This window comes from Coturnix japonica, chromosome 19, assembly GCF_054131305.1.
Source record: "Coturnix japonica strain WE chromosome 19, WE-NBRP24, whole genome shotgun sequence".
In the NCBI taxonomy this organism is placed as follows: Eukaryota; Metazoa; Chordata; class Aves; order Galliformes; family Phasianidae; genus Coturnix; species Coturnix japonica.
The window spans coordinates 10,492,723-10,510,988 of record NC_140681.1 but is presented as its reverse complement, the minus strand read 5'-3'; the positions used below and the strand labels follow the sequence as shown (position 1 = coordinate 10,510,988).

At 45.1% G+C, this 18,266-nt stretch overlaps 1 protein-coding gene across 3 annotated transcripts in view; it reads right to left on the bottom strand.

Moving 5' to 3' along the window:
* CTNNBL1 (catenin beta like 1) overlaps window positions 1-18,266 on the bottom strand; it is a 37,631-nt gene that overhangs the window by 10,185 nt on the left and 9,180 nt on the right. For all 3 annotated transcript variants that reach the window (XM_015882064.3, XM_085520409.1, XM_085520408.1), the window contains 9 exons: window positions 16,454-16,551; window positions 14,876-14,969; window positions 13,883-13,974; window positions 11,442-11,514; window positions 11,108-11,166; window positions 10,196-10,344; window positions 5,802-5,983; window positions 2,132-2,229; window positions 962-1,042 (listed from right to left, as the gene is read on the bottom strand). In XM_015882064.3, coding sequence (XP_015737550.1) covers window positions 962-1,042; window positions 2,132-2,229; window positions 5,802-5,983; window positions 10,196-10,344; window positions 11,108-11,166; window positions 11,442-11,514; window positions 13,883-13,974; window positions 14,876-14,969; window positions 16,454-16,551 — 926 coding nt within the window. The remainder of the gene's footprint in view (window positions 1-961; window positions 1,043-2,131; window positions 2,230-5,801; window positions 5,984-10,195; window positions 10,345-11,107; window positions 11,167-11,441; window positions 11,515-13,882; window positions 13,975-14,875; window positions 14,970-16,453; window positions 16,552-18,266) is intronic.

Here is an 18,266-nt window from a genome sequence, read left to right as displayed (position 1 = left end):
CTCTGTTTTGAGGTGGATGAATAGAGAGTGGAGGGACAGCAGAAGAGGGTAAAGGCCGTTTGTCTTCAGGCCACCGTCCATTTGTGAGGCTGCAGTTGTCCATATGGAGCCCAGACGCTGGCAGCAGCAGCTCCATTCATCTCTCAACCCTCTGCCTTTTGCTGCCGAGCTCCAAGTGCCCCCCCAGCATGTCTGCTGGTGCCCAGAGCAGCAGCCTTGGCAGTGTGGGAATGGCTGTCTGTGAAGCTGCTGGGGGCTGCAGCCGGGGCACGCCGAGTGCCCACACGGGGACGGCGCTGCGGTGATTATCTCCGTCAGCACTAATCAATCTCATGCCCTCCTCTGTGCTGATACAGATAATCTTGTGGGAAGCGTGCCAAGCTCGCTAACAGCTCTGCAAGCTGCTTCCTGACTCCGACAGCTCGTCCTCTTTCACAAAGTCTGTTCCAGACTCAGTTCCAAGAAAGTACTGTGCAGTACCCGAGCTCGTGTCATTCAAAACGATTCACTGCTGGTGTGCTCACAGAGCACCAGACTTTGGCTCTGGCCTCATCTAGCTAATGGAAATAGAGGTTTCCTTGCAGGCAATCAGAACCCTGCAAACCAGGGTAGGAATCCTCGCACATTACAATGTAATTGTCTCTCTGCATTTCACTTACTCTCCATCTGCCAAAACAAGCAACATTTCCAGCCAAGTAAAAGTGAGGGCACACCAAAGCACAGACTTAAGCCCTCCTAGTAAAACTGACTCCAAGAAATGGCCATCAACACTGCTGTGAGTGAGTACCCGGCCCATCTCATCTGAGGGAACTAGAAGCTGGAGGGGGGGCAGTAAGAGCTGAGGGGTAACAGGATGGGGATGAGTTTGGGAGGGCAGCTGGCAGATCAGCAGCTCTGTGCAGCGCTGTGCCAGTGCAGAAGCATTAAAGACATGTGGTAGTACAACCTATGTAATACATACGTGTTTCTCTCCATCAATCTTCTTATCAGCTGCCTGCATTGCATCCAGGTACTTAAAATACAGTTCCATCAGCCTATCAACCTGCAAGGGCAGAAGAGATAGACCTAAGCAAGAAAAAAAGAACAGTGCAATCATCTTATCCTTAATGCTATGCTGTTTTCCTCCCAGCTGCAGTCTTTGCAAAATAACAGGTAATTCTGTCACTCACAGGAAGGAATGCACTGGAAGGCTGCTACAAGTGCTGGACAGATGAGCATGCTGAGTCTGTGAGCATCTGAATGTAATTCCATATCACAATACAGTCTCATCAGCTCCAGCTAAAAGGAAGCAAACAGACACGTTCCTAACTCTCTCTTTCTCTCTCTCTCTCTCCCCCGTGTTCTGGTTCTCCAGCTTTCTTAAACAAACTTTTCTGCCTATAATGAATCTAATTGTCAGACTTCTGTTAAATACATGAGCCACTTTGGCTCTCCTGCTCTCTGTATCAGACAGCTGAAGCTCTTTCTAGTGACAGGAAATTTTCTGCCATTGGTAGAATGAGTTATGAAAAAACACCTTCAAAACATACTGATGAGAAATACAGAAGAACCGGTATTTCCCCAGTGGTGGAATTTACAAATCCCCTGAGAGCTACTGGTTTGCAAAAGCTGCTGTTACCGTTCCACAGCTATTTGATCCATCCACTGTCGTGTAAATATTTTGGAAAGAATTTCCCAGACTAAACGCCACCAAAGCAACGCATTTTAGAAGAGGAATGGAGAATACTAAGCGTGTACTATTGGAACTCCTACAAAAGAGCTTCACTAGATAAAACAGGCACCTTTCCCTGCTTCCCTGGTCCCATCAGGGGCAGCACAACATGTTACAGGGTCAGCCCCCAGCAGAGAGGCACAGCACTGGGAGCTCCTACATCCACATGCACCCGAAAACAAGAGTGCTTATGATGCAGGAGGCCACGCATTAGAGGCACTGCCAGGTCTCCAGTTTGCAGGCAGCAACATGAACAAGAGAACAATGGCACATGAATGTACAGGACTTCACGAGCAGGAGCAGGGGCTGCTTTTCAGTAACTCAGCACGTGCCTGCAGGCATCTGGCCTTACCAGGTTCCCCCCAGCACTGCTGCCCATCAGCTGCAGGCACACAGCAGCACACTCACTCACTCACTCACCTTCTCACTGTCATTCTCTGTAAATTTATTCAGCAGCCTCGTCCTCTGCTGCCCTCTCAGGTTTCGTAGGAGGGAGGCCAGGATGGAGCAGACATGTTCTAGAGAAACAAAATGAAAATTGCATGCTGAGATCAGAAGTAGGAACTTATTTTCTCTGTAACGTGCCATCAAATTTACTACTACCACTCCCACACGTAGCCTTGATGAGCTGGGTTTCCTTTCCAGCACAGCGAGAGGGGGCAGAGCAGCAGTGCAAGCAGCAAACTGCGTTCATGGGGTGCGTGGGCAGCTCCCATCCATCACAAGCAAGCCAGGAAGGCCTCCCCAGCCCTGCTGCGCTGCTTCTGCAGCCACCCTGGAGAAAGTGACTTACATAGAGCACAGATTCTGCATCAGTGCAAGCACCAAGGCTAGTGTGCAACCCAAGAGCATGATACAAAAAGCACCACCTACATATAACCTAAGCAGGACCTCAGGGATTTTTTGCTACCAACAGTTCCAGAGCTCTGCCACAGGTGGCTCAGTGCACCCAGTCTGGGGCTATGGCAGCGCCAGGGGTGACCCTGAGCTCTTGCATAGGTGCCAGCTGCACACACCACACAGATGGAGGCTGCACAGCACTGCCATGAAGCTGCAGGAGTTCCCACTCCCATGCTCTGCTGGTGTTCCAGTTCCTTACAGCATTACTGCAGAACCACGATGTACTCAAGTGCTGGAGCATCCTGCAGGTTACCTGCTTTCACATGCCCTAACTCACATTTTTAAGGAGAAGCCCTCTAGGTATCCCAAAATGTTTTGCAAAGCAAAATCTTACTTGAAAACACCGACAGTGGCATGAAATAGTGATGTCACCAATCTGCAAGTGGGGCCTGGAAAGGTCCAACCCCAAACACAGAGCCCAACAAACTGCAATCAGACCACAACGCTTCGTGTAGAACAAAATTCCAATGACTGAGAAAAGCTCATTTTTGTGATTTCTAGAAACAAAGAATGTTAACTTTAACTAATGCACACAGAACTCTGCACTCAGCATCGTGGCTCATCCAAATAACAGATTCCTGTCCTGTTTGGAAGGGCTGACGGCAAAAGTAACAAACTGGCACAATTAAGGTCTGTTTAAGCAAACTGATGCCCATCCTAGGTGCTCATTTCTGAACACCATCAAACAAAGATGCCTCCTGCCTTCTGACTGAAGGTCTTACACCAATGACGTTCACTATCAGGTTGCTGTTCTGTTGCTGCCCTTTCAGTTCTCCAAGCCCAGGGAACTTATCTATGCAGGTATTCATTCTGAGGGCTTTACCAACTTTCAACGTGTGTCACAGAAGAGTAAGAGCACACTGACTAAGGACCAGGTTCTGCTGCTGTTGTTTGTAAAGGTTGTATGCAGCTGACAGGCTCCAAGGGAGGCTTCCTTTCTGCTGGAGGGTGAACGGGCAAAAAAAACCCACAGCGATAGGAATTCTCATTTGGAAATTGGCTGAACTAATTTCTCAGGTTATCAAATTAAGTATTCCTAAGTAAAACTGACATCTCAGTCAAGAGAAAGCATTTAAATTAAGATGAATTGAACAAACATCCTTTTATAGTTCATTAGACTCTCCAAGTGAGCAAAACTAGACTGCAATAACTGTATAGAGAAAGAGCAGAGCACGCAGCCCCATCAAACAAGCTCTGATTGCTTCGCCACAGCCTCTCTAATTCAGAAGGAATTGGCGCTCTCTATTTTTAGCTCACTGAGTCTGCTCAAGAATTTCAAGTTGGAATCCAGCACTTGGACTTTCCAAACCGACTGTCAGATCCAGAGCCCCAAATCCTTCTGCCTTTATGGACAGCTGAAATACGCTGACCCTCAGCTCTGTGAGCAGTTTTGAAACACAGCATTCAATACCACGTCATCCGCACTCCAAAACCTTCAATACAGAAGCATTGCTTCAAATCCCACCCCCAAATGCACCTAAGAATTACCCAGAGCCCATGCAGACAGGGCTGCTGCATCTGGGCACCAGGGGAGGCTCTGACCTCAGGGTGCCCACATCCCAACACAGCCCTGCTGTGCTGCACACAGTGCTGATCCCTCAGAGCTGCTTTGTAGCATCTACCAATGTCTCCACTACAAAACGATCCCAGCTAATCCTCTAAGGGAATGCTTCTTCATCAGACACATTGACACATACACGAATGCTATCCCAGCAGCAGAAGATCAGTCTTATTCTTACAAAAAACACCAGACTTGGCACCACAGCATTTGAGAGTTTATTTTAATAAAACTCATTTTGAAATCCAATCTATTAACGCCCACCATTCCTTCTGAATATTAGTGAACGGATGTGTGACGTGAAGGCCATTTGCACAGATAACCCCATTTTCCCAAAGGCAGATTTGCTTTTTTCTATTACAGAAATAGGCCCCTCTAGGGAGCTATTCTGATCCCTTTAGGGCTCCCTAAGCTGCTACCTGATGCTCGCAGCAGCCAGTGCTGCATGTGGATGTCATCTGCAGATGAAGCAAAATGACAAGTTAAGTCAGTGATGCAGACTGCAGGTCCAGATCTCACTACTCAGCAGCCCATATTCCAGCTACAGATGAAGATTTCAAAGCACCCCCAGCCTCCATCACTTAAATGCAACCACAGAACCATCCCCTCAGTGCTGCCTTCCAGGAGCTGCCTTGCCAAGCCATTACCCTTGTTAATGTAATGTTAGCAACTTTCTGATGTTGGTGCTCCAAAACAAATGTACTGTTACCAGCTCACCACTGGCACATCTTTCAAGAAGAAAACAGCCGCTTGCTGAATCTGTCACTTCTCCTCACCATTTTGCCTGCCAGGAAAGAACCACCCTCTGCAGCCTCAGGCAACAAGCTCCATGTGGCAGGGCAGCAGGGGGCTTCCACCCCCACCTCTCCTCCTGGGGACATGGGGTATCTGATTCCAACTGCACTGACATAGTGCCTGGGTTCAGAGCTCCCTTTTTGTTGCTGTTTCCCAGCTCCTTCCCCATGGCTTGCTGCAGCAATTAAGGATGGATACTGGGCAAGCATGAGACCCACACACACCTCATGAGCTCTTGACAGTATTCATCTCTTACAGAACCAGGAGGAGTAATGAGCAGGCACAACATCTCAAGCATCACTGGAAGTATTTACAGCTTCTTCCAAAAAGTAGTCAAGTATTAACAAAATGGAAATGGCACTGTTACCAGAAGCAGGCTGGCTCTGACCCCAGATTCACAGGGTCTCGCTGTAATATTCCAGAGCACATTTCTGTTAAAACTGAATTTTCCAGGAGAGAGAAGGGGGTGAAAAAAAAAAGAATAGAAAAAAATCTACATCAAAAGCATGCAGTTTATTTCTGCAATGCTTGATGTTCATCGAGTCACACTTCAGCGCCCAGAGCCACGAAAACATTGCTTTTGAGGTGACATTTGTAGTTGCCTCATTACTCTTTTCAAAAGAGTTTTGCATCAAAGAGTTAAGAGCTTCAAACAACAGACCCTACAGGAGTAAAATAACTTATTAACAGCACATGAAATGGAATTGCCAGGAATTGCTGATACCAAAACAAGCAGGGCAAGCATGTCATCAGCAGCCAGCACTGCAGCAGTGAACAGGCAGGCTGCATGGGGCTGGGAGCTGCAGGAGCTGTGATGGGGCTGGCACACAGACCCACCTTCATGCTCTTTTTCAGTGGTTCCAACCTTCTTGATCTTCTTGGGTGACTTCATGAAGAGTGGAAAGATGGTCCTCAGGCCAAGAATGTCAACGAATTTGTGGCAGTTGTCTGTGCCCTCGGGTCCAATCATGGCATGATCCAGCACCTTCAGGGCACTGCTGCGGGAAATCTTCTTTTCTCTATGGAAAATAAAAAGGTGCAACTTAAACTTCTCAGGGACGTGAGGAGCTTTGGACTGCACTACTTCAAAGAGACGGCGTGAAAAGGGAAATTAATGTGACAAGGGAAGTCACGGAGAGCCAGAGAACAAGCTCTGAGCAAGATCTCCTTCAAGGAGCCAAAACATTACACTGACAAATGCTCTTTTCAGTACTGCAGTTGATGACAAGCTATTATCTTTTCATTTCTTTTCATTATTTTTATTTCTATTTCCTATTTTCTTTTTATTTCATTTTATATATACACACACATATACGTATTTACTCTTTCTCAACTACTGAGGAAAGTATTGCTTTACTACCTTATAAACATTAGCGTAGAACAGGCAGGGGAGCTTCGGTGGGTGCACCAGACAAATACTGTCACACCACAAGGATCAGGATTTAGAGTTGGCAATAATTCACTTCAATAAAGGAGTGTGTCTGATGAGCGCAGCCTGGTGGTCAGCTGGAAGGAAGAAACCCCCACCATCCCTATACAGAAAGCTGCAAATAAAGTACTTCTCAGGCCAGATAATACAAGAAATGTTTTCGGGGGAAGTAATTGCATATTGATCAGCATTTAGGAAGGTTGCACAGAGCTGATCTCTGGAATATTCATTGGGTCTAAGTTCAGGCTTTTAGAGATCAATAGTTGCTTGACTGGACTGTCTAGAGTTGATTTTATTTGAAATATTTATTCTGCTGGAGGGTAAGTCATTTATCTTAGTCTCATCTCGGTTTATTGAGGTAACTTTTAGCTGAACACTAATTCAGAGACAAGCACACAAGTATCACCAAACAGAGAGTGACTTCAGACTAATAGAGAACTCTGAATTACAGCTTTATTTACAGCCATTGTTTCCTCCTTTAATGCCTCCATGTCTCAGGGAATTTATTACTCCAAAAAGAAGAAGTGCTAACATTATTCGGACTTCCCATATTGGCACAATCTCTCATAGACATACTAGCAAAAATTACCCATGTTTCATGGGAAAGTTCTGTATAAAAATGACTCTGTTTAATTAACCACAAGACTTCAAAAAGAGACGGTCCAAATTTCCAGAGGGTCATTAGGAACAGCAGGACAAGAAAACATTAAAGCATTTTAATAATCATGAAAAATAGACCCTGAAATAATTATTGCTGAGCTTTGAGGAACTGCACAGAGCTGTCCATTTTCACCTCATTTTTGCTATACGAGAACAAATGTTTTCGTGAGGGTCACAGCAGAGCTTCAGAGCAGGAGGTCACGTTGCCCAAGCGATGCACTTTCCTGTGAGCTTCAGATAGTAACAGAGAGAGCCATGCATTTTCCCTAGGCAACAGAGAATCTTCTTGACACATCCCCCTAGGGAATCCGGAGGCTGTATCCCCTCCAAACCCTAACACAATTTTACAGCAGAAGCAATAAAAGCCTCATGTCAGCATGCACAGAACTGACACTAAAAGCCTGCTCTTCTCTTTTGGCTTTGTAAGGCAAACTGCTTCTAGGTTACTAAGGCAAGGCTGGAGGATTGTGCACTAAAAAGTGTTTCCTGACCTCAAAAATAGCACTGAAATTAATTCTACATGACATTTACAAACTTTCCGCTGCTTCCTACCCCCCACCAAACCCTCTTATTTTTGGTAATGACACTCCATTAAACACCCTGCCTCCATGGCTGCAGAGATGCAATCAAATACCAGGAGATATCACAGCTCTCACCCCAACCCCAAGCTGCTGCTTGCTTCCTGCTGCCACAGCTCCATCCTCACCGACCCCTCAGCACCCCCTGCAGCTGCCACCTCGCATTGCAGACCCACACAGCCTGCCCAGGAGCCCACAAGGCAGCAGCACATCACGCTGATGGCCACGCATTTGATGCCTCAGCATAATGGGCAGTGGTGCTGCTTTCATTACTGTCTGGAAGAATCTTTTGAGCATGTTAAACGTTTGGTTGAAGGATGCTGTGCTTGCCCACACTTCTGTGCACGCAGCCATCAGCAGAACAACACGGTGAGATGTATTTGGTCGCAGCAGATACAGAATCCTGTGTTCTCTAAGACAGTAATGGAGATTGTAGCCTGATATCTTTATTCTCACACACCTTATCTATCTCGCATCGTTGTCAATAAACTTTCAACACTTTGTCCTTTCATCTGCACAGACTATGGTACAATGATTAACCGCCTTTAGAGGAAATACAAAAATAACAGATCTTTCCCCCCCAGCCTTCAGAAGGAGAGAAAAATATTCTGCCCTGTTGTGGGTAAGGTGGTGAATCACAGCTGAATGACATCTCTATTCTTTGTTGTTTATCACGAACGTATAAAGGTACAGGAGTGTGATACTCTCAGGCAGCTCTTCAGATAACAGCCATCAAAGTGTGTTCCCTACTTACAAAGTAGCCTGCAGGCTCCATGGCTGCGCTGCCCAAGGAAATGGGAGCACCTGCAGCACACACTGACTCCCAGTGACAGAAATTAACAGAATCAACTGTCATCTTAATATCCAGCAGACACTAAATATGTAAGGAAAAACACAAACGCACAGCAAACGCCTGCAGCATCAGTTGTTTGTCTCAATCAGCAATGGAAGTACCAGGTTAACACTTTCAACTCCAGTCTGAAAACACCATGAGGAGCAAGAAGCAGCTCACTATGTCCTGCTAGGCACTGCTCTGTCTAGATGAGTTTTACAGTGTGGGACAAGTCAAGGTCAGAAGGAAGCTGGGTTCGGGGTAAGACTCAGAGAACCATCAACTCACAGCATCTGCTCAAACAGGTAAGAACAATCTCAGCTTTTTATTTATCTTGACTAGACAGGTAAAAGGAAAGAAGGGAAAGGAAGAAGAGAGGGAAAAATTCTAACGCTAAGCACAGCCCAGACAGCAGTAAAGAATAAAAGCTTCCAGAAAATATTCACCAAACAATTCCTTTTCTTCCACTGCCACCTTAAAAATCTCATGCAAAGGAAGTTAGATTCAGAAGCCTCAGAAGACTGAGGCCTTAGAAACTCCATCCATCTGACACCATGGAGACAAGATGACTTGACAAGATGGAGTACAGGAAAGTTGATGAATGGAACCATGAAAGCAGGACTGCCCTTACAGCAGGGCCAGCTTCAGCATGGCACTGTGCTCCACCCTTCCACAATCTTAGTTCTTTCTGTGCCATCACAGATGCTGCTAGCAGTGAAATCAGGCTTTGTCTTTCTAACCCCTTCTCAACTACTAGGGGGGGGATGAAAAAAATATGTGTTCAGGGATAAATTTTCCTCTTGTCACAGTTTTCCAGCTGGGCTCCAAGTGCAAGGAGTGGTAAATAGCAGAGACCAAAAATCAGGGAGAAGCTATCAAAAATCCAAGTGTTGAGTCCCACCCACATGGCACGAGAACTCCAAGTAATTAGTTCTGCAAGGCTAGCTCAGCAGCTTAGTACTTGAGGCAGAGGGAGGCTTCCCTCTCATCCTTAGTTTTGGAGCTTTTCTTTAATTAGCCTGAAGAAAACTCAGTGTTCCTATTTGAATAATCCACACTTGGTTATTTATTCAGTTCCCTGCTGCTGCACATTACCCAGCCATGCGCTGCAGGAATACATCACTTCTCGTTGGTGTTTGCTAACCAGCCACTGCATGCAGCCCAGCACACCGAGGGAAGCAAGACAGAGCCCTGCTGTGCCCAGTGCTGAGAAGTCTCGTCTCAGAAGACACAGTTCCAGGCTAGAAAGCAGAAGTTGACACAGCAGAGAAGTCTCGAGATTCAAGGTGTGACAAAACACATCACAAGAAGAAATGAATATTTACGCCTATTTCACAAAAGCAATTTTTGTATCAACGTCCACAAGAACAGATAACATACAAGACAGCGAGACCTGAACTGGGGAACTAAAGGAAAACACATTCCTCCTAAAGACACCCAAAGGTTCTCTCTTACCCTTATGAGGGTCTTTTGAATCCTGACAGGTTAGTGGCCTAACTACAACATTCTCTCATCTGGGAGTATGCCAATGACCTGTACTGGTGGTTTCCAGCAGCTATTAAACCCAAAGTTAAAGAAGTAGAGTTTGCATGTCTGAGAAGGTACAAGTGATGTGCTGGAAGAAGTCGAGTATAGAACAAAAATTGTATAAACAGAAAAGTACAAGTATCTATTCAGAACACGTGCTGGTGGGCCAAAAACAGGCAAAAAAAATCACTAAGTGACACAATACCTAAGCATCAGATTCATCAGCTGGAGACCCTCGCCTTTTAGGAACCGATCCCGGTTGGAACTGAGCATCAGGCAGGAACAAAGAGAGTCAAACAGGTTCTCCATCATTTCCTGTTCTTCTGCTGTACTGGGGTTATGTCGTTTAAACACCTGCATGACAAAGAAAACCATTTCCACACAGTGCAGAGCTTGGTTTGACCCCACACTGTTGCAGTGTACACGAACGTTTTGCATTACAAGTTTTAAGCATTTGATACTCATAAGCCTGCAGTCATCCAAACAGCAACCAAACACCTGACTGATTCATTCTTTTGTAGCCCTGCTGCCCTTTTTGCTGTCCTGACTCTATACCAACAAAAGAGGAGCAGCCTAATGCAGGACTTGAAAGATGATGCATGGCCTTTGAAGAGAAACACAAACTCACTGAGAACATAATTCACAAAACTACGTGGATAAACTTGTTACAAGAGAACTTCTAGGCTAATGCCTACCTGCAGGATCTGCTCTGCAGCACCCTGCCCTACCAACAGGGCTACTGCCTGATTAAGAAATGTAAGCAGACTAAGAACACGTTACCTTCAGCTCAGTGCTAGAAGCAAGGCAGAACAGCACTTGGAGTGTTCAAGACAGCCAAACTGTAACCCTCCCTCCCACTCTCCCCACAATTGCAACAAAATTATTTAACTTCAGTGTAATTTAACATTAATGCCTGTGAAACAGAGATTGTCCTCACTCACCATTGACACTAGACTCATTTGGCAGTTACTTGGGAACCACTTAGTGTCACTGCTAAGATAATGTAGCTCACCCCTTCTGGTACCCACAGACCGCTGGGACAGCACTGCATCCCAGCTCTCTCCCACCTGCCCACCCCCAGCCTGCGGGTCTCCTGGCAGCAGGGAGGATTACTCACAGATAACTGCTGAAGCAGCACATCGATCCCATCCAGCTCCCCGAGCAATTCTCTGTTGTCTAGACGGGAGTGGGGGAAGGGAGAAAACAGAGAAAAATGAAGCTAACTGTCAGATTTTACTGCCATCTAACACTGATACATCAGCAAACAAAATCGATACGGCTTGACAGCGTACAAAAGCTGCAGAGAAATAGTGGGCGCATGCGCACACAAGAGCACACATGGGAATGATAGCACGAGCAAAGGGCAGCTGAAGGCAAAAGGGTGCTGCCGTGATCTGAAACCAGCCCACAGCCCACCCTAACAGCACATCAATGCCAGAGGCAGCTCTCACCATCATTATTCTGGAGCAAAATAGCCAGCACCTCACTGCAGTACAGCTTGTTGGCATCAAAAGGCATCTTAGCCTGTTGGGGGAAGAAGGAACAAAAGACTCATCAGGGACTGCTTTGTGTTCCATTGAACGAACTGGGGAATGCACTGATCAAATCACTGAATGTATAAGCAATGCTAAAGCAAAACATAACAGCAGTAATATTGCAGTAAGAACCAATAACAAAACAGCAGTGAGCCTTTCTGACTCAGGAGCAGTAGGGTGTGTGCATATGTAGAAAATCACCTCCAATCCTTCACACCATCCTACATCACTATGTCCGAATTGGCTCAAAAAAACCTCAGAACACTCTCCAGTTGTGGGCAACACAGAGGCTCCCTCCTGTGATAAGACTTCCATGGTGTTACATGTTGTATGTATGGCTTATCCCTATTCTGAACGTCTGCACCTGCCACCAAGAAAAGATATCATAGTCATGTTAAATAGACGCTGTCAATTGGATATGAAAACCAAATGTCACAGTTGGGTTTGGACATTATGTGACTGTAGAGGCTATTTCATACGTCCCCTTCATATCCAAAAACATTAAAAAAAAGGAAATGAAAAAACCAACAGTGATTATTGCTTCTCCTGGAAGAAAAGGGACTCCAAACAGGAGCCAGTGTTCTTCTATGCTGCCCAAGGTGTTTCATGGGCAGAAACAGACTAAACTTCAGTCAATCACACAATAATGTGAACTGGTTTGCTGTTACTATAAAGATTAAAACATAAAAATACCTCTTACCAATTGTCAGTATCCAGCCATTTACATTCATTGCTCCAGACAAATAAATGCACAAAGTAACGAGTCTTACACATATCATTTGTCACCCACTATTTTTCCCTTTAGCACACAACTACCTGCAGCTTGATTGAGTAACCCTGGCTGCACAAGGCTACCATGGGCAATTATCTCAGCCTGCAACAAGAAACATGAAAAGCGGGAGGATCCCAAGTGTCACAGGTATTGACTTTAAATAAAGCTTCTCATTCAAAACAGTTTTTAGTCACGCCACGGCTGATGGTGTTTATAGTAACCACGCAGCCCTTCCAAGCAGGTGCTGGCACATGTTGGGCATTGCAGCAGGCACTTGGTAGCCATCAGCTCCCATCACATCATGCATCAACTGCTGTCATACAACAAGCATTAGGAAATAACGTCCTGTTCTTTCAAGGCTGCACAAAGCACCATTAAGCCCTGCTCGTGTTTGGAGAAGCGAGCTATTACATTCTGCATCTGAGCTTTCTCAGGCAATTCTGACCATCAGAACACAATTATGCAACTTGAAATGTTGTCGGCAAACAGAAATTCACACCCTGAGCCCTGTGCCAGATCCTTATCAACCTTCAGACAGAGCCTTCATTTTAAGAATCACCCTAAGACGGCCTTCAGCAGCACAGTGCTCTACCCAGATGCTGAGATACTGGTTTAATCCTAAACACATCTGTCAGGGCGAGAGATTCAGGACCAAGCACCGCCAATAGCAAAGGCTTCTGGGCAAGGGTTTTATTAGCATGCATCTCCCCACAACGACAGCTTGTAAGCAAGAAAAAGCGCTGCCTGATCACACTTCCCTGAGCCCAGAGGGAGTTAACACATGCCAGGGCGAAGGGAACGCACACATTCAGCACCGAGTTTCTCAAGCCTTTAACATTCATGTTCTGCTGCAACAAGCAGGGGAATCCAAATTGTGATTATTTTGCTTTCCCAAGTTTCTAAGTCTTTCAGCTGCAAGAGTAATTATAAGGCAGGCAGCAGACCTGCACTCAGCACATACCTGCCTGGAATAAAATTAACTTTGCCTTTTGTATTTAAGCAGAAGGAATATAATTATCTTGCCACCTGTAGTGAGAAATAATGCATTACTCCTGCTAACAAGTATACAAGGGGCACAGAGGAGTCTACATATGACCACAAAGCTGTATTTCTGTGATACAGAGGGCACACTGGCTGTACAGACATTTAAATGTGGAGGAACTAATGCCTTGCTAGCAGGGTTAGGAGAAGGCTCAGAATCTATCTGCTGACTTCCCTTCATGAGCTCTGTAAGAGTTAAACTATCAATTCCTTTCCTAGATTTTTCTATGGAATGTTTAGGTGTCTCTTCCCAAAAGACAGAGTTCAACTGTGTAACTCACTGCCACGGGATGCTAAAAATATCAATACGTAAATGCAAAGCCAAATGCAACCTACTTTACAGTTGGAGGAGAGTTCTGAATTCACCATATTCACAGCTGTTAGAACGTGTCACAAAGATACCCTATATAAACTGAAAGAGCCAATAGCATCCCAGGCTTCTAATATTATGCCAAACACCTTCTCTAGCACATCAGCTCCTGGTCCAGTGGCTTGTCAGTTTTCATTGCATGCCTCCCAAGTGACAACGAGAAAATAAGCTCACCTTCAGCCTCTTGAGCAGCCACTGCATGAGGCCCTGCTGTGCGGCTTCTGTGCACATCTCTGGTCGGAATTCTGCCATGTTCTCAACGATTGCTAAGAAAAAAGGCACAGAAAAACATGTATTTTTTTCCCCCACTTGCATATCAGCCCAGACTTATATCAACGCGGCTTTGGCAGGTCCTTCCTGCTCTTGTCAAAACAGCATATTTGCAAAATCACCTTTTTTGCATGAGACTTAAGCTCAGGTAAATAACACTGGTCCAGTTTTTACACTGCCAACACAGTCCATTTTCAGACAACATGACACCAGCTCCTGCTGGAAGATGACTGAGAAACCTTCCCTATACTGAAGACGCAATTCTCATTGCAGAGAACTATTTTAACAAGATTCTGCTGCTGAAGATGTTCAGGAACATAAGTCCAAGCCCCTTGGCTTCCACTCTAACTCATTCTTCCAGTCCCCAGCAACAGCAAGGAATCCGAGGGATTACAGTCCTGAATGACTGGAAGGTGTGGATGATGGCATACTAACAACAGAAATGCACTGCAAAATAGTTACTGTGCTGTGCAAAGGTTGGTGAACAGAGGTGTAAGGATGTGCTTGTATGAATTACAAATGTTCCATTACCTGAAAGTTAAATATATTGCTAAGATACATACAGCTCTCAACTGGGTAAGCAGAGCTCACATACAAGTAGGTAGGAAATACGAGGTCAGCACAAGGCACAGAAATCCATCTGCGTATCAGCACGCTAACATAACAGCTTTAGGAAGAGGCATCCTACCAGCACACACGCAACAAATGTTAGCTGAAAAGATTACACTTTACTGCAATTTACAATTGTGCTTGGAAGAAATTCACCGCAGGTTCTCCACCTCAGTGTTGGCAGCTCAAGGGCAAAGCACGTGAGAAGGAAAGGAAGGGGAGGGATAACCCACCCTCCCTTTGTACAAAGCACACAAAGAAGTGAGAGGCTGCGCAACAACCACTTACCAAGTGTGTTGTGGACACCATCAGCTTCCTCTTTCACACTTTCATCCAGGCGCTCTAAATTCTGCACCAACAAGGCCACAACCTGACCCTCCACCTACAGCACCGTGGTCAGAGGCAAGATAAAAACATGAGAGTGAAGTGGAAAAAGGAAGATGACAAAGGAAGGCCTAATAGACAATACATAAATATCAATAAGCCCTGCTGAAACATCCTGCCAGACACGATTCTGATCAGGAGACATTAACAACCTTGCTCTAAAATCTCAAAGGTAGCAAAAGGATTCACCAAGTAAATCTGACACTGTTTGTCCTAATTAATTAAACAGGTTTTAGGTTTCAGATTAAACAGAAAAACATCTGGAGGGAAAACATGAACCCTGTCTGACTTATTAACTGCATCAGCCCTAATTGATTTATAATCCCACCGAATTCTTAAGGCACCACAAACCACCACGTTCTAACTGTCAGCCCTGCGAGCAGTTCCACCTTCAGCAGCTTGCAGCTGGTCTGTCTGCACTTTGTTCCATCCTCCACCTTACTGGGCATAAAAAGCTGAAGGAACAATGTTCACACATGCAGATTCAGATCTGAAAGATGAATGATCGCCAGCTGAAGCCTGACATTTAAATCCTGCTAAGATGAATGTACCAAGCTGACTTCAGTGAGTTAACGAAACCATGACAGAAGAGCAGGAGCAGAAACCCACACCTGCAGCTGGGGTTGCAGCCCCTCACCACAAGCAGTCTGCACTTACAGCTGCAATTGGACAGAGGCCAGATTGACTTTGGCTATCTTCCCATTGTGGATGTGAGCTTGGAAAAGTCAGACGAAGTAACATTTGCAATTCAAAACACTTAATTGGTTTTGTGTTCAGTGAAACCACGGAAGAAAAATACAAACTACCCTAAAACATTAGATCTACTTCTTTATTTTTTTATAAGTAATTTTAAAAGTAAGTATCTAAACATTGCTCCCAAGACACACCTGACCAGGTTCTTTCAGGGAGAACAATAAGGCATCTAAAAGCTGGCCATTACCTGTGGGCTGGTGACAAGGTATGCAGAGAAAGAACTTTACTTCATTTACTCGATCCCCACACATTCTACAGAAAAGACCTTCTCTACCAGCTCCTCTCTGCCATTTCATTCACCCACAAACCCTTCCACAAAGGCAGAATAATTAAGAACAGCCCAGAGCCAGCGGAGGAGCCCAGCTCCAGGCCAATGTCATTAACCTCTGGAGGCAGCAGTGACCGGACAACAGGGACTATAGGAAAAAACACAGTCCCCAAACAAAACGATCAGAAGAAAACCAATAATTCCCTGTCTTTCTCCTTCAACCTAACAGTTACAGAACAAGACAGAGTCACAATGTTTAACAACTGCAATTCACCAACAGCTGCCTGAAGGTAGAACAGACAAGCAAATCTCAATCCTTGCTGGGCATTGCTTCTCTCAGCTTGGCATCCCCCTGCTGAGGGATGGGAGGCAATCAGCACCAACACCAAGATGGAGGGAAGCAAGGCAGTTCAGAGGATTCGCTGTTGAGTCATTAAAATAATGTGGAGTTTACTACTTACCAGAGCGTCTATGAGGACTTCAGCTCCTTCTTCACTCTCATGGAGAGTATCTATATCAGTCAGCTCTTGGAGCAAGTCTACCACAGCTATGGAAACATGTGCCAGATGTTAAGGACAATCTACACAGCGCCAAACACCTTCAGTATTTAAAATAAACAAACAAAACCCAACAGACATTGCTTTTAGATCACTTTTAGATCTAAAAGATCTAAAGATCTTTTAGACATTTATTTTAGATCACTTTTAGATCAGTGAGCTCATGGCATGACACAGAACAGGTAACTCATTAAACAAGTGGGGCACAGGAACACCAAAGCACCAGAATCAGGGAATCTAACTACTAAGAGTGATAAAAATGCACATAACTGGGTGCTTACTGTGACACGATATTTTGCTGTTACTTGATAATGCTAAATTTTTGATATTTTTAAGTCAAAGTTGCTATAGTTGGCATAACTAGGCACCATCTTGCACTGCCAAGATTGAACACAACCCAAAAGAAAGGAGTTATAATAACCTGATTAGGGTACAATGCTCGCAATGATAACCCGATTCAGCAGACACCTAACAAGGCCACAGCGTGGAGCAGAAGCACTAACCCCCTTCTGCCTGGCCCAATTAGGACAGCACGCTCCTCTAACCATGTACCTCTCAGGAGCAGCAGAGCTTCTGCCAGCCCAATTTTCACTCATTAACACTGGACTGCATAACACACGGTTCCCCTGACTGCTACACAGCTCTCTGCTACTAAGAGATGTATTCCACCTCATTAGAGCCACTTTCCTATTCTCTCAGACGCTCCGATCAATCTTGCCCAATTCCCACTAGGGTAGAACAGGGTACACAGTTTTCCACATGTCCTATATAACAACTTCGTGATGAATCTCTTTAAAATTCATAGGCTAACAACCCAGCCTCCCAGTTCTGCTGTTTGTGCACTTGCTCAGGCATACACACAGTGACAGGAAGAGTATTTTAAAACATCTTTCATAGCAAGGTTAGAGTCACGACTTACCAGGAAAGGCAGTAAGAGAGCTGCCTGTCCCACTCCCAAGCTACCCTGCACTGCTGAAGGTGTTTAGCAGTACAATTACTGCTCTCATCATACTCTACAGCAATCCTCAGACAAGCCAAAGCTATCTGGACATGTTCATGATGTGCCAAAAGTGGCAGAGAACAAGTTTTGATAGCAAGGTAAAGCGTATCTCAATAAGCAGGTTGAGTGAAAATAACCTGCCTTGCATTTATGCTGCAAGGAGTCAACTTCTAAGCAACTCCTCTACACCAGACCACAACATTTTCTTCTTAAAAGCCCTTTTAAAGTTGCGTGTTTCAAAACACCTCAGAAAGACTGATGAGTCCTGTCTACTTCTTTATAGATAAAGAAAAGTCAAGGATTAATGACTTTCCCTAGGCCACGTACAACAAAAAGAAAATACCACAAACCTCCTGCGGTCCCAAGACAAAGTCCAGTGCCCTTCCCAATCAGGTTCATTGCTCCTTCTATTCACTAACGTATGTCAACAGAAGACCTCTTAAATCATGTCACAACACTTCAGTTTAATCTACCGTAGAGTATTTTACAAGCAATGCAGATTGAGCCCTATTTAAAAGGCTGCACAATGGTGGGCAAAGCACAGTTCTATTTATCAGCTGAAGGCCAGGCGTGAAGGCACAAGGATGTTCAGCAAACAACAGTTCTATACCAGACTACTAAAACTTTAACAGTATAGAGAGAAAATTGTGAAGCGTCCTTAGAGGAGCAAGGGAGAGCTGTACACAGGGGTCAGGTTTAGGGACACAAGAAATAACT